The sequence below is a fragment of the Erigeron canadensis genome, chromosome 1 (assembly GCF_010389155.1).
Source record: "Erigeron canadensis isolate Cc75 chromosome 1, C_canadensis_v1, whole genome shotgun sequence".
Classification (NCBI taxonomy): Eukaryota; Viridiplantae; Streptophyta; class Magnoliopsida; order Asterales; family Asteraceae; genus Erigeron; species Erigeron canadensis.
In genome coordinates this window covers 20,019,857-20,034,211 of record NC_057761.1, presented here as the reverse complement: position 1 = coordinate 20,034,211, position 14,355 = coordinate 20,019,857, and the positions used below count along the sequence as shown (strand labels likewise).

Below are 14,355 nucleotides of genomic sequence, written 5' to 3'. Positions count from 1 at the left end.
AAGTTGTCAAATAATTGAATAGTTTTTATTAGTTGAGAGAGTAAATAGTTTCCATAAATAAAAATGGATGGTTGTTACGTATTTTCACACGTGTTAATTAAAATCAGAAAGAAAGGAAAAAGAACCCCGGTAAATGAGAGTCGGTGGAGGGTAATTAACCGGAAACCTATATATACGCCGCAATGCCGCATTTTATCAATCAATTAGCAATCTCAATTTTGATAATTTCGCTCAGATTTCCTTTTCTTTAATTTTACAAACAACTTGTTGCTCTCTGAAAATCAATCGCTCGATCTCTCTGAATCAATCCTCTCTGCTAATAATATAATCCTCTATATATATATATATATATTGTTTGTATTTTTGTTATTATTTTCAGGTACTATGGATATGGCTAAATCGTCGTCTTCATCTTCAATTGTAAGTTTTCTAGGGTTTTTTCTTCCTCTTTTGTTTTTAATTATTTTACTTTTAATTGGTTAAATGGATTAGATCATAGATTAAAATATTAATCTTTTTAATGATAGATCAAAACTGCATCAGTTTTCCAGTTCTTTATAATAAAGAAATATTTTATATCATATATATAATATAATATGAAATATAATAAAAAGGGCAAGATTGATAATTATGCATATTTTTATACATGCATTTATAATTAAATTGACAAAATTCATTAACAATTTTGTTCCTTGTATGTGATTAGGTTTCGATTGTATCTCCGGCCTCTGCAGTGGTCATGAGCATCATCGTATCTGCGGTAATTTTTAATTTCAAAGACTGAAATTTTCAGAAAAATTTCAAGATGATTTTACTTATTGTGTTATTTAAAAAAAAAAAAATTTTTTGTAGAGTTTGTTCTGTAACAGTATCAGCGCTTTTCTTTTCGTGCTGTGCTGTCATGCTGTTCTTTCTGGAGTTATCATTTTACTTGATTCAATGGAATCCGAGGAAGAGATGATGTCTTTTAAGAAAATGGATGTTGATGCTCAAAAAATCGATCAGATTTCTCTTTTAAAGTCGCATTACGAGTTAATGCATGTTGATATAGATACTACCGCTTCATCTTCATCTCTGTCTGCCCTTGATCAGAAATATTCCGCTCTAATATCACAGATGTCCACCATATTGGCCAGAAAAGTTTCTGTCCGTACTCAAGAGTCACCAATATGTAAATCCTCTACGCATGAGCTCAAGCTAACAATTCCTGCCAAGAAACCACCGCTCCCTGCCATTATGACGAAAAAGACACCACTTCCAACAAGGGAACTGCCAATAAGTGTATCCTCTGCTCCTGTGCCTAAACCGCAGGACTGTGCCAATAAACAGCAGGTCCCTGTCCAAACATTGCTAGTCTGTACCCAGAAATCACGGGTCCCTGTCCAAACACTGCTGGCCCCTACTCAAAAACCAAAGATCCCCGCCCAAAAACTACGGGTCCCTATCCAAAAAACGCTCCCTGCCCAAAAACCACAGGCAGCTACCCAAAATCTGCGGGTCCCTGCCCAAAAAGTGCCCTCTTCCCAAACATCACAGGTCGCAACCCAAAAATCGCTGGTCCCTACCCAAAAACTAAAGGTCTCTGCCCAGAAACTACAGGTCCCTCACAAAAAACCGCTCCTGTCCCAAAAACCACTGGTCTCTGCCCTAAAACTACGTGTCCCTGCCCAAAAACCTCTCCCCGCCCAAAAACTACAGGTTGCTACCCAAAATCTGCGAGTCTCTGCCCAAAAAATGCCCTCTTCCCGAACATCACAGGTTGCTACCCAAAAACCGCAGGTCCCTACCCAAAAACCAAGGGTCCCTGCCCAGAATCTACGGCCCGTGACCAAAAAACTCTCCTGTCCCAAAAATCGCGGATTGCTACCCAAAATCTGCGGGTCTCTGCCCAAAAACCGGTCTCTTCCCAAAAATCACAGGTCGCTACCCAAAAAGCGCATGTTTCTGCCCAAAACCCACAATGCCCTCCCCTCCTAGCTAGAAAACCATTGGTTCCAATCGTAGAGTTTCCATCACGTGTTTCCACTACTGCTGAGGTCAAACTGCCACATGCTAAAAAACCTCATAAATGTGTTTCTTCTACTTGTGAGCTCAGAAGACCAATGCTTCAATGGAAGTTCTAAAATCAAAGCATTTTTTGACCTGGTATGTTCCATTAGGGATGAGTTTGCTTTTGTAGTTGTATATTAGTTGTTGAAAGCTGACTTTTTATACATTTACATGCAGAAGACGATGGTGAACAGGGCTTGCAGCTGAGCTACAAGCAAAGCCGTACTACCTATACAGATAAGGGATGTTCCAGTATGCATGATTTTGCTATATTAGTTAGATTTACTTAAAGCTTACTTTTCTACTTGTATATGTAGGCTACAAAGAGTGCATGCAGCTCAACAGATCATCTTCAGTTGTTGGATGTGGGACCAACTTCAGTTATAGCTAAGCAGATATAATGGCCCGGTATGTAAACTTTGAAAATTCCCCCAAACATACACTTCACTGTTCTTAAGTAATGACTTGGAGTTATTGTTCGCAGTTTTGTATTTTTATTCGCAGATGACGAGGAGGAATGTGATTGTCTTCCCCAGTCCTTCAATAAAGGGCCAGCTCCAGGTATGCCAAAATAAGAAAAACCTTGAACATGCACTTCACTTTATATTTAAAGCATGATCTGGATATAGTATTTGAACCCAATTTATTTTGACATGTTAGCCATTCTGCTCTTGTGAACTACTTTTTCAATGTGAAAGGTGTTCTGCAACATACACACTGGGCGCTTTCTTTAGAAATTATAGGTTACAATCGTTATTGCTAGAAGTGCATTAGGAATGGTTTAACACTCTTGCCATAGTAAGTCTAAGCTCTGTTAGTTTAGGATTTCTAACACTTAACATACCCAAGAATCAAAGAGCTGATCTGGATAGCTCTCAAAGATCTGATCTGGATAGCTTATAGTTTTGTTAGACAGTGCTGCTAGGCTCACATATAGGTCTGGCCCATTTAATCTAGGTTCACATGTTCAACTGGTCTGACCGATTGGATTGTTTTAAAATTTTTGGATTAAGCTCTCTTATCTCACTCCAACCTGCTGTACAAAGCTACCAACTCTATCTTTTGTCCAGTCCTAAAAGCTTGAACTGCTTCACCGCTTGGTTCCAGGTTTGACCAAACCTCCAGTTGTAACTGGTCCGGTAACAAGTGGGTAGAACTGATGTTATGGCCTTTTCCCGGTCTGACGAAGTGGTTCAGGCTGAGTTTAAAACAACCACTCTTGCCAAAGATAAATACCTTAGCACCTCTACTACATAGCTTCTCATTCAACTGCCTGCAATAGTCATTTTTCTCGGCAGTTTAATGTCATGTGGGTATACCAATTACCAAGTAAAAATGAACACAGGATTAGTTCTGAATTCGAGTATGTGTTTATTTTACTCAACTTTCCAGTGTTTTACTACAAGTATAATATTTGTGTCTTATTTGGCCGCTGTTCTAGATTTGGTACCCCCATATTTTAAAGTTGGTTGAGAAACCATATAGTTACTTCGAGTTGATACGTTGTTTTCTTTATTTTTGCTTGTGAAGCTCGTTAAATTTTCTATAATCAGTGTTTTCATGCATGATTGACACTTGACATACTAATGTTCTTATAGTATTTGCTGTCTAGCTAAGTTCGCTTCTTATGTAGTCTTACATAGTTTTAGTTTTTATGTTTTCTTTTAGGATTAGAGTGTAAGAACACATAAATGTTCCCACCCACCCTTCAAAATAAAATAAAAGAATACGACCTACCCATAATAGTTTCATTGCATTTCTGCATTTGTTAAGGATACATGTTTTCTTATGAGTTGGTAGATCAGTTTTTGGTGTCACTGTAATTCATCTTGGCATGTTCTCATGTCACTCTATACTTGGAATTTAGATATATACATGAACTCTAATGCATCCAACTTTGTGCTGATAGAAATACAATGAGTTGATTTAATGGATTTTAGTTGTGAAATATAATAACTTATTCTGTTCATAGCATAAGTATGCGTGTTTTTATTGAATAGCTGTTGGACTACGCTTTTGCTTGCTATAGTAGTTTTTTCTTATCTCTGTATGTTTATGGGATCTCATGGACTGGTTATTGCTTGCCAATATTTTGGTGTCACTGTATTTCATCTAGGCATCTTCTCATGTTATCGAGTCTTGCGTGGTTTCTATGTTTTACATTGACCTGGAATTTACGCAAACATAAGTGCACCCGATATATCCGGCTACTTGGGGCTGTTAATAAAATAGGTTGAGCTAAACGACCATTAATAGAATAACTTTGTAAGTATTTGTGTTTCCGTGAATGAGTTGATAGACTAGTTTTTTTGCTTGTTATTGAGTTATTGTTAATTTTATTTTGATTCATTTTGGTTTGTAGTCTTGTTATGTGGTTGTTATGTGTTTTATTTAAACTTAGTTTAAACTTAGAATCGTTATATTAGACTAGCTTTGTTTGAAATATTCTTTATCAGTTGTGATTTTCATCGAGTCTTTATCTATCCTGTTATGATTTGTGTTTTAGATGGGCCAGTTTTATTTTATTTTAATTATTATTTCTTTTTACTTGCCCAAACACATAAATGCTCGTCATAAAGTAACTTGTAGATCTATTGTATAGTTTCTGTTGATATGTTTTGTGTTTTCGATAGACCAGTTTTTTGTTGTTCTTATTATTATTACTTTTAACTTATTCAAACACACAGACGAACGCCATAGATTTTACTTATTGATCTATTGAATAGTTTCAGTTGATAGCCTACGGCAATCTATGTGTTCATTACTTCAGTTAGGAGTTGATAGACTTGTTCTTGCTTCTTGTTGTTTGTTTTTATTATATTTCTTTTGGAATTTTGTTTTCCCTTCATAATGCATAGTGGTATATTTTCATGTTATTTTTTTGATGCTTAGCTTCTATGTTTATTTATGATTGAATTATACAAGCATATAACTTATTTAAGCGACCAGTTTTAGTGTATATAGATCAGGTGTTTGTCCTTTTTCTTTATCCAACAGGAATGGATTTTTATCAAAGTAGTGTTCTTGTTATTTACTATCACTATACTTCATCTTGGTATGTCCTTCATGTCACGTAGTCGTGGTTTTTTTGTGTTTTTTCTTTCTAGACTTGGATAATAAAGCTTGATAGGTTGATTTGTGTAAATATACTCGTTAGTGTCTTTACAAATTTCTTACTTTAGCTTCTTTTAGTTTGTTTTTATGTTTATATGGAACGTATCATTTATAGACAGTTTATAGTACCCTAGTTTGAGCTGATAGATATGTATAGGTTCTATGTCCATACGTGATATGGTTTGGGTTTTCTTGTTATAATCTACTTTCATTATAAGCACATAATTGCACCCCCATTAAGTTAAGCTCATAGGATCGTTTAATTGACTAGTTTTGGTTGATAAACATGCATTTCTTCTGTTGCTTTTTAACCTCATTATAGCTTTTATTTATCTAGTGAGTATGTATAAGTTGATTGGCCACTTTTTTTATTCTTATGCTTTTTAACTCGTGAAAACACACACGACACATTGGGCAGACTAGTTTGGGTTGAAAGACCAATGGCTGTATGTTGAGGTGATAAATCATTCTTGATATCTATGTTTATACAAATAAGATCAGGTGTTTGTCCTTATTTTTTTCTTTATCCAATAGGAATCGATTTGTATCATAGTAGTTATTTCTTGTTATTTTCTATCACTATACTTCATCTTGGTATGCTCTTCATGTCATGTCATGTGGTCGTGGTTGTTTAATGTTCTTCTTTCCAGACTTGGATGATAAAGCTTTATAGGCTGATTTGACTAAATATACTCTTACTTTAATTCCCTTTTAGTTTGTTTTCATGTTTATATGGAATGTATCGTTTCTATGTTTATAGACAGTTTATAGTACCCTAGTTTGAGCTGATAGATATGTATAGCTTCTATGTCCATACATGAATTGGTTAAGGTTTTCATGTTATAATCTGCTCTCATTATAAACAGATAAGTGCACCCCCATTAAGTTCATAGGATCGTTTAATTGGCTAGTTTTGGTTGATGAGCATTTATTTATTTTGTTGCTTTTTTAACTCATTAAATCTTTTATTTATCTAGTGAGTATGTATAAGTTGATTGACCACTTTTTTGTTCATTTTTCAATGCGTGCAAACACACACGACACAATGGGTAGACTAGCTAGAGTTGAAAGACCAATTGTTGTATGTTGAGGTGATAAAGCATTCCTGATATCTATGTTTATACAAATGAGCGGAGAGACCAGCTTTTCTTGAAATTAATTGTTATTAGTATAGTTTTATCTTCGTATGTTATCCTATTTTGAAGTTCATGCTTTCCATGATTTATTTGTAATTATACTTGTGTGTGCACTTAATATTGCACCCCACATATTTTAATTTGTATAACCACTTTTCTGGCTAGTCTAAAAGTTGATAGGCTCGTTTTTGCTTGTTTATTCTGGAATAAATGTGTTGACCTGGTAAAGATATCTGATTTTATATTTTGGTTATATCGTACATGAACTCATAAATGAATCCCATGTACTGAAACTTGTAGAAGGGTTCAACAGACTAGTTGTAACTGATATACTATTACTTGATTGCTTGGTAAACCTATCAAACAATCTTTCTATTAGGTAAGGATCTGTGTTTTCATGTACAAGTATGAGTTATTGACTGGTTTTTGTTTATTTTAGGTTTACTATTGTTAATCTTTATTATGTTCATGCTATGTAGTATTGGTTTATATCTTGTGTTCAACTTGGATTGTATAAACATAGGAATTCACCACCATAATATAGATTGTGAAATCATTGTATGGACTTTTTTGATTGATTGGGCCATTTTTTGAATTTTTCTCTTTTATAATGAATGCATAACGGTATGTTTTTATGTTGTTTATTGATCCTTAGGGTCTATGTTTTATTTTATATTTGAATTTGAATTGTATGTGCATATAAATACATGACCATATATCTTGAAGTATGTAACTCTTTTTTTTGAACGACGTATCTAGAACTGCTTGATTGGCTGCTTTGAGTTGATAGACTCATTTTGCTTTGTAAAGGTCATTAGTATTTCTATTATTTCAAGCATATAAATACATTCTATATATTTTGAAGTATGTAGAACCACTTAATAGGCTTCTTTGAGATAATAGATTCATTTTTGCTTATCTGTATGTGGATGTGTGTTTTATTGAGCTTTAAGTTTGTCTTATCTTTTCTTATGTGACTTTATGGACTGGATTCTGCTTGCCAGTTTTATGGTCTCATTGTATTTCATCTAATTAGCATGTTCTCCTGTTAACGAGTCTTGCGTGGTTTCTATGTTTTAAATCAGACCTGGAATTTATGCAAGTATAAATGCTCCTTTGGAGCTGTTAATAAATTAGCTTCAGTTAAATGACCATTTATAGATGGATGGTAGGGGGGTTGGAGAAGAGAGACTTGAGACTTTAAGGTTCTTGGGCTCAAACCCGGTGAGAGCAAATTGCTCCCTGGGCTGGATACTGAAATTGGAGTTGGGGTATATGAAAAAGCAATGCCGCTAATTAAGCACAAAATTTTTGTTAAAACTTGACCATTAACAGAATAATTTAGTAAGAGTTTTTTGTTATCGTAAATGATTTGACCGACTATCCTTTTGCTTGTTATTGCTTGTTTTTCAATTTTATCTGTTATAGTTTTTCTCTTGTTATGGGCTATATGATTGATTTGAACTTAGTTTATAAGAACACACAAGTGTTCCCACATAATTGTAAGTTAGAAGAATCGTTCAATTATACTATGTGTGTTTGAGATATCTTTTATTAGTTAATCTAATGAAATCTTCATCAATCCGCTGAGGATTTGTGTTTTTGATAGACCAGTTTTTTGTTCTTGTTATCATTATTTCTTTTCACTTATCCAAACACATTACACACAGAATTGTACAGAATCTAATATTAAAAGGTCATAGAAGTAATTTGTAGATCTATTGAATGGTTACAGTTGATAGATTACGGTAATCTATGTGTTCGTTTGAGTTGATAGACTAGTTTTGTTTCTTATTCTTTAATGTGTTCCCCTTTGTAATGAATGCATAATGTTTCCATGTTATCTATTGATGCGTGGGTTCTATGTTTTATTTTACAATTGAGTTATACAAGCATATAAACTATTTGAGCGACCACTTTGAGTGTATATCTATCAGGTGTTTCTTCTTATTTTTAATATTCGATGGGATGGTTGTTATTTGCTCTCACTAATACTTCATCATGGTATGCTCTTCATGTCACACAGTGTTGGTTCTTTTGTGTTTTCTTTAGACTTGGATGATACTAAACATATCACCACCATATATTTCAGTTTGTACAGTAGTTTGATAAGCTGATTGTGTAGATAACTAGATATACTCGTTATGAGTCTCTCTTATTTTCTTTTTTTAATTTGTTTTGGTTTCGTGATTATTGGGTTTGTATAGTTTCTTTGTTTATAGACCGTTTATAGTCCTAGTTTGAGCTGATAGATTGATTTTTGCTTCGAAAAGTCATTGTTTATATTACTTATCAATCGGGGATCCTTTTGGGCAAGGATCTGTGTTTTCATACATGATTTGAATGAATAAATTTTCCTTGTTATAATCTGCTTTCATTGTAAACTTCCTTGGTCTGCTTACATGTCATATAGTCATGATTTCTATGTTCTATCTTTGTCTTGGGCTATATGAACACATAATGCATTCCATTAAGTTCTTCACTAGTTTTGGTTGATAAATCTATATTATTCTGTTGCTTTTAAGCTCATTATATTTTTTATTCATTCTTCTTTCAAGTCAAATCTTTTATTTACTTGTTACAAGTTACAACTAGTAGAAATTTTTTCTAGTGTTTTTTTTTTTTTAATAATATATACATATGGAAGTTGCTATGTAAAATAAGATTCTACCTTGAAAAAAATCATATTTATACTACCTGAGATTACTGTTTTGATGTATTAAAACCTCATCTATAACATTCATATTTTTTGAATATATTTTCTAAAGATTTGTTTCTTCTGAGTTAACAAAGTTTCTGTTTTTAGACGTCATTTTCAGTTCATAAAATTCATATAGAGTTGAATACATGGTGATGAGGCATATCTGAAAATGGGTGGATGCTAGATTTTTTGCATTAGATCTTCTCACATGTATCCACTATCTGTTGTCTTATTTGTCAAATTTCCATTATTGGCCTCTAAAGAAAAGTCAAAACTATTTCTTCTACTTGTTCTTTCTCTTGTTTTGGTTTTATTTTGTTTTCCATGGCAGGTGATCATCATGGAAACTGGAAACATATACAAATTTGTGAATCAGATTCATATTCATAAGCTATTTATTATGAGCTTTTTATAATGAGTTTTTCATGTTCATTGTTTTTCATTATTCATTGTATATTACAGTAGTACTTTTGTTATTATTATTATGAGTTTATGAGTATTATTATTATTCATTGTGTATTACAGTAGTACTTTTGCTATTATTTGTTTTGGTCAGTTTTCAAGTTTTCACAAAAAAAATAGTTTTCAAATAAACATTTCACGCAATTTCACACTATACGTTCTACGGTGGTATTTGTTAATAAATAAGTCATGACTTAATCAAAGATATTTAATTTATTAAGTAATTAAAAATGTTTGTTTTTTTGAATTTATAAACAAAAAACAACTGCATTAACTTAAATTATATAAAATTATTTAGGTCATTTAATAGTTAAAAAAAAATATATACCCTTACTTTCTTCAAGTCTTATGATAGACGAGTTGGATTTTTTTTTAAAAACGACATTATATTCTAGTTGTTATGTATGTATATTTGTTTAGAAACCATATTTTAACATTTACTAGTATAAGAAAATGATATGATTTGTGTAAAATGTTGTATTTAATATACGTACCCTACATGATGATCCAACAAGTTTTATAACAATATATTAACATAAGTCTTTTAATGTGGTGGTGTGGTTTTTCTTATGTATAACTTTAGATAAAATAGCTCCAAAGAGGCAAAGAGTACCAGATCTCTTATCTCTTATTTCTTATCCACCATATGGGAATAATGCTAAAGTTTAAATGTGTAACTGTGTATAAGGATCTCTTGGAGTGATTTATTAAACGTTTAAAATTGGATCAGTCAAATTTAACATTTTGTTTTGGGGAAAGGTTAGGTAAAACATGCAGTATTTATCTTAGGTAAAGCAGGAGGTGATTATGTAGATTCAGAGGGAGTTTATGTAAAATTCACCACTAAATATATCTATGGTAGGACTCAAACCTCATACATATTTCCAAGAAACAAGCCTTTTTGCCATCATATCATTTGGTGATGGTTGCTTCAAGATTTAACTAAGTGTATAAAACGACAAAAAGTACGTCAAATTGCTTAATTTAAAAATTCATTATTGTGTTAAAAATGCGAATCATATTATGTTAGATGTCTCTTGATGTTATACTTATCTCAAGCATATGAAAAAGATGTAACATATCAGCGAAGAATAAATGGTAAAGATGTATCGTGTTTGACATAATCTTACAACAAATGTAATATATTTCTTAAAACAAACTACATAATTAAAAACAATTTTTTTTTAAAAAAACAATACGTTATGTAGGTACACGACATTGACATACCAGTGGCTTTATTTCATTTGCTGGTATTGTTAAAAAAAATTGATAGTGTATACATCAAGAGGTGGCTCAAATACTCCCCCAAAATTCTAAGGCCTCAATATTTTTTATATTAAACTTAATATTTGGTTTTTGTACTAAGTATCATTATATAATTTGCATTACAGTAATATTATTTTGATTTTTAAATCAAAATCTGCATCTTTTTTTATTACTACTATTTCAATAACAAAAGTCGAGTTATTTTTTTTTTCTTTTTTCTACTTACTTTAATTTGTTAATAATGAATTAGGCCTAAAAAATTAATCTCGTTTAAAGCCTTAAAAAATTTTAAGCCAACAATGTATACATCACATTTAAAAGGTTTCTAAGGTGTTAGGTTAGGTGTACCTAACCGAGCACAGATGTGGTTATGACTAGTGGACCGTAAGGTTTACACTGTGATCGGACTTGTCATGTCATTTGGTCATTCCCATGGTATAATACAAGTTACAAAACTCTATAGCTTAGATATTATAATGGTTTTAGTCACTTAACTTATTTTATCTATACTATATTATAAAGCAGATTTTCCCTAAATTTTCAACATTGAACTTAAAATTTTCAATATTGATTTTAAGTACTTTCCCAAAATACCTCTCTTATCTATTCAATATTTATCTAAAATAATTATAATACTCTTTCTCTCTCATCAAATCTCAACCAATCATCTTTTTTCTCTCTCCTCTATAAATCATTTATTCCTCCAATTCATTTAAAATCCTTTATCTCAAAAACGGTACATCGATAAATTATAAAAATTGTATGGGTGTTCTTAAAATTTCATGCTCTTTCATTAGAGATATCATTCGATATACTTTCGACAAATTTTTAAATCACATGACGGAGCCCATACGGCTAAGGCATTTGACTATCATACTCTATGACCTATCAACTCCTATAACCTATCATACTCTATGACCTAGGTATCACCCCACCATCTCATCACCGCAACGCGCGGGTACTTGCTCTCGTAATGATATAATCTTAAACTTTAAGACAATATGTGTTTTAACCATTTAACATATATTTTAAACAAGGGATTAGTTTCCTGGAATGTAACTATCTTTGACCGAATGTTTATAGTAGGAAAAAACTAAAGTTATGTGTATTGTATGTAAGCAACTTGAAAAAATGTTTATTGTATGTAAGAAAACATATGGGGCAACCATATACAGGTGCCACTTGTCAGATTGTAATTGGTTGAAACGAAATTCTTACATACAATAACCATTATTTCAAAGTTATTTACATATAATACACACAACTTTAGTTATTTCATACTATAGACATTGATTCAAAGTTTGTTACATTCGAGGTAACTAATCCCTTTAAACAACTTTAAAACAATAATGGTTGTAATCCTTTAAGTTTTACACAAAACAATAAAAGTACTTCGACCTTATCCGAGTTAGTTTTTTTACCCCTAAAACTTTCAAGTTAACTAAACCGAACAATATTCGACCTGTAATAACCCACAAACTCATAAGTTAATGTTTCTGAAATCACTAAACCAACTATATCTCCAGTAACGTTTCTACGTGTCAATCGGCTTTTGTTGGTTAAACTTTTTGATGTATTTTACATTCTTATTCAACTATAACCGTAGCAACCTTACTGCTATCTTCATTGTTTCTTTCAAATTTTGTCTTAAGAGTAATTTGCTACAAGCAAAAATCTTGCGATTTTTCAAACTACATTAGTCAGCTTGCTCCAGCTATTGGGAGTTTGGGACTTGGGAGCATCATCTTGGCTGATTTATATCGCATTTACAAACTCGTTTATTTAACACGTAGTAATGACATCACATCCAATTTTATTTCCTAAATGTAATCTTGCTCAACACATTTGCATACAAACATTAGACATGAAGGTGACCATAGTCATCCAAAAGTGTTTTAAAACTACCCAGAATCACCTGTCTTTATGTTTTCGGGTCATCTTTGCCAGCTCTAAGAAACAGAATCCATATGGTTACATCTTAAAGTTAAACTTAAAAATGGGTCGAATGAGTCGAATATATAGTTAAATGGATCAAACATCGTCTAATGTGTATTCAGTTATTCATTGGCTCAGTGCATACAATATCCTACACTTAGTAGTACATTGTTCGATCTGTTTAAATATATAAAATCTCGATCTTTTTGTCACTACATCTATAAAATGTAGAAAAGGCTTATGCGCCGAAACAAACTCCAACCACTTTTAACCAGTTGCCCAAACTAACTTGGCCCAAATCATTTTTTTTCTTTTGACATGTTGTCATGTTATATAAATTTTTTTGTCACTACATTTATAAAATGTTGGAAAGGGGACAAATAAAACTTCTTTAAAAACATGTAATTCCTAGACACTTTTGGTCATTCTAACGTAAAAGGAATGTCTATTTTGCTATATAGTTGTCTTGTATTTCTTTGCTAACTATTATGTAAGCAAAACTTACCTGCTACAAAACTTAAACTCAAAAACAATATTTTCTTTAAAATGACACTTTGTTTTTATCGTCAGCAAGTATATATTAGTCATAAGACATTAAGATGGGACTTAAAGATAACAAGTTAAGCTTGACGCGTCAACAATTTTACAAACTTATAAATTAAAATGTAATGAAAGAAACATCATGTTTGAAGTAGAACTAATGTTTGTGTTCGATCAATGGAAAATACATTAAATATTTATGAATAGAAACTTACATATACTCGCTGATAATGAAAACACACTCTTATTAAGATTAACCCCTTTAATCCTAAATCTCATTTTGGGACTAAAACAAACTCAAAAAAATAAATCTGTTCGTAACCCGTTGTAACCTTTTTTGGACCCAATTTGTAGATAACAAAACTAGCAAATAAGATTAGTTTTTGTTATCTTAATGGAATTGAATGTTCAAAAAGAATTTTTTTTTTTTTTTTGTTCGTAACCATATTTTGTAACTTTTTCTGTATCCATTTTTTAAAGTCCAATATTATTTAACATTTAGCTAATTAATTCACAGATAAAAAGTAGTTAAATTAATAGTTAAAGACCAAAGTAACAAATCCAAATAAGTATTCAAAAAAGATTTGACTTGCAAATATGTTCCTATGCATGTTCTTTTAGAAATAAACTAGTTTACAATATTATTAATATTAGATATTCATATATTTAATTTATAAAATCTTATAATTTTAAAAATAAGGTTCTAAGTGTTATAATGTGCAAGTTGTAGTACAATAATCGCATGCTCGTCGCTGTCATTATTAGCTGAGACATATTAATGGAATTGTTTGACGTAGTCAATCCATACGGCACATGCTACAATAATTTCCTTATTATGAAAGTTTTTGAAACCAGTTGTATTCATAATGTGATATTATTATGAAAGATGATTAAGAATTAAAATATAAGTATACTTGTGATATTATACTTGACATTCAAGTATATGTATGTGGTCATGATACATGCTCTTTTTCAATTATCCGTCTTATGGTAATTAGATAACAATTATAATTGAAACGACACAACTCGATTTAACAGAAAAAAATAAGGATTTTTTTTACTTGATATACCCACTGCGCCGCAGTTGGTGGATGCAATCCCCACTGCGCCGCAGTGAAGTAACATGCTCCCTGGATTCGAGAATCCCCACTG

The 14,355-nt window shown here is 31.8% G+C and overlaps 1 protein-coding gene across 1 annotated transcript; it reads left to right on the top strand.

Moving 5' to 3' along the window:
* The first annotated feature begins 354 nt into the window (after positions 1 to 354).
* Positions 355 to 9,519, top strand: LOC122599153 (zonadhesin-like). The gene is made up of 6 exons (XM_043771612.1): positions 355 to 420; positions 707 to 760; positions 853 to 2,145; positions 2,227 to 2,457; positions 2,534 to 2,610; positions 9,106 to 9,519. The coding sequence occupies exons 1-3, from the start codon at positions 385 to 387 to the stop codon at positions 1,975 to 1,977; spliced, it is 1,215 nt and encodes a 404-aa protein (XP_043627547.1). The 5' UTR covers positions 355 to 384; the 3' UTR covers positions 1,978 to 2,145; positions 2,227 to 2,457; positions 2,534 to 2,610; positions 9,106 to 9,519.
* The last annotated feature ends 4,836 nt before the right edge of the window (positions 9,520 to 14,355 follow it).